The 205-nt window shown below is 62.4% G+C and overlaps 1 protein-coding gene across 1 annotated transcript in view; it reads right to left on the reverse strand.

Annotated features, from left to right (window-relative positions):
- The window catches only part of LOC104402536 (tyrosine-protein kinase HCK-like), a gene marked incomplete at its 3' end in the record, with an annotated part of 6,888 nt that overhangs the window by 5,637 nt on the left and 1,046 nt on the right, over nucleotides 1-205 (reverse strand). Inside the window, exon 4 of the mRNA XM_010010436.1 lies at nucleotides 65-163. Within this exon, the coding sequence (XP_010008738.1) occupies nucleotides 65-163 (99 nt within the window). The remainder of the gene's footprint in view (nucleotides 1-64; nucleotides 164-205) is intronic.

Raw genomic sequence — 205 nt, forward strand, 5'->3', positions numbered from 1 at the left:
GACGCAGGGCCAGCCACAATGTGGGACCACGGCACCGGGATGTGCCACCAAGAGCCAGACTCACTCCTCTGTCTCCAGCGAGTCAGCTCGGGCAACGTAATTGCTGGGGATGAAACCTTCATGTCCTGTCACCAGCGACCGCGCTCGCCACCACTCCCCTGACCTGCAACAGGAACAGCACCAAGTCATCCGGCGGCACTGGGCA

The sequence above is a fragment of the Nestor notabilis genome, unplaced genomic scaffold (genome assembly GCF_000696875.1).
Source record: "Nestor notabilis isolate BGI_N333 unplaced genomic scaffold, ASM69687v1 scaffold17472, whole genome shotgun sequence".
Lineage (NCBI taxonomy): Eukaryota > Metazoa > Chordata > Aves > Psittaciformes > Psittacidae > Nestor > Nestor notabilis.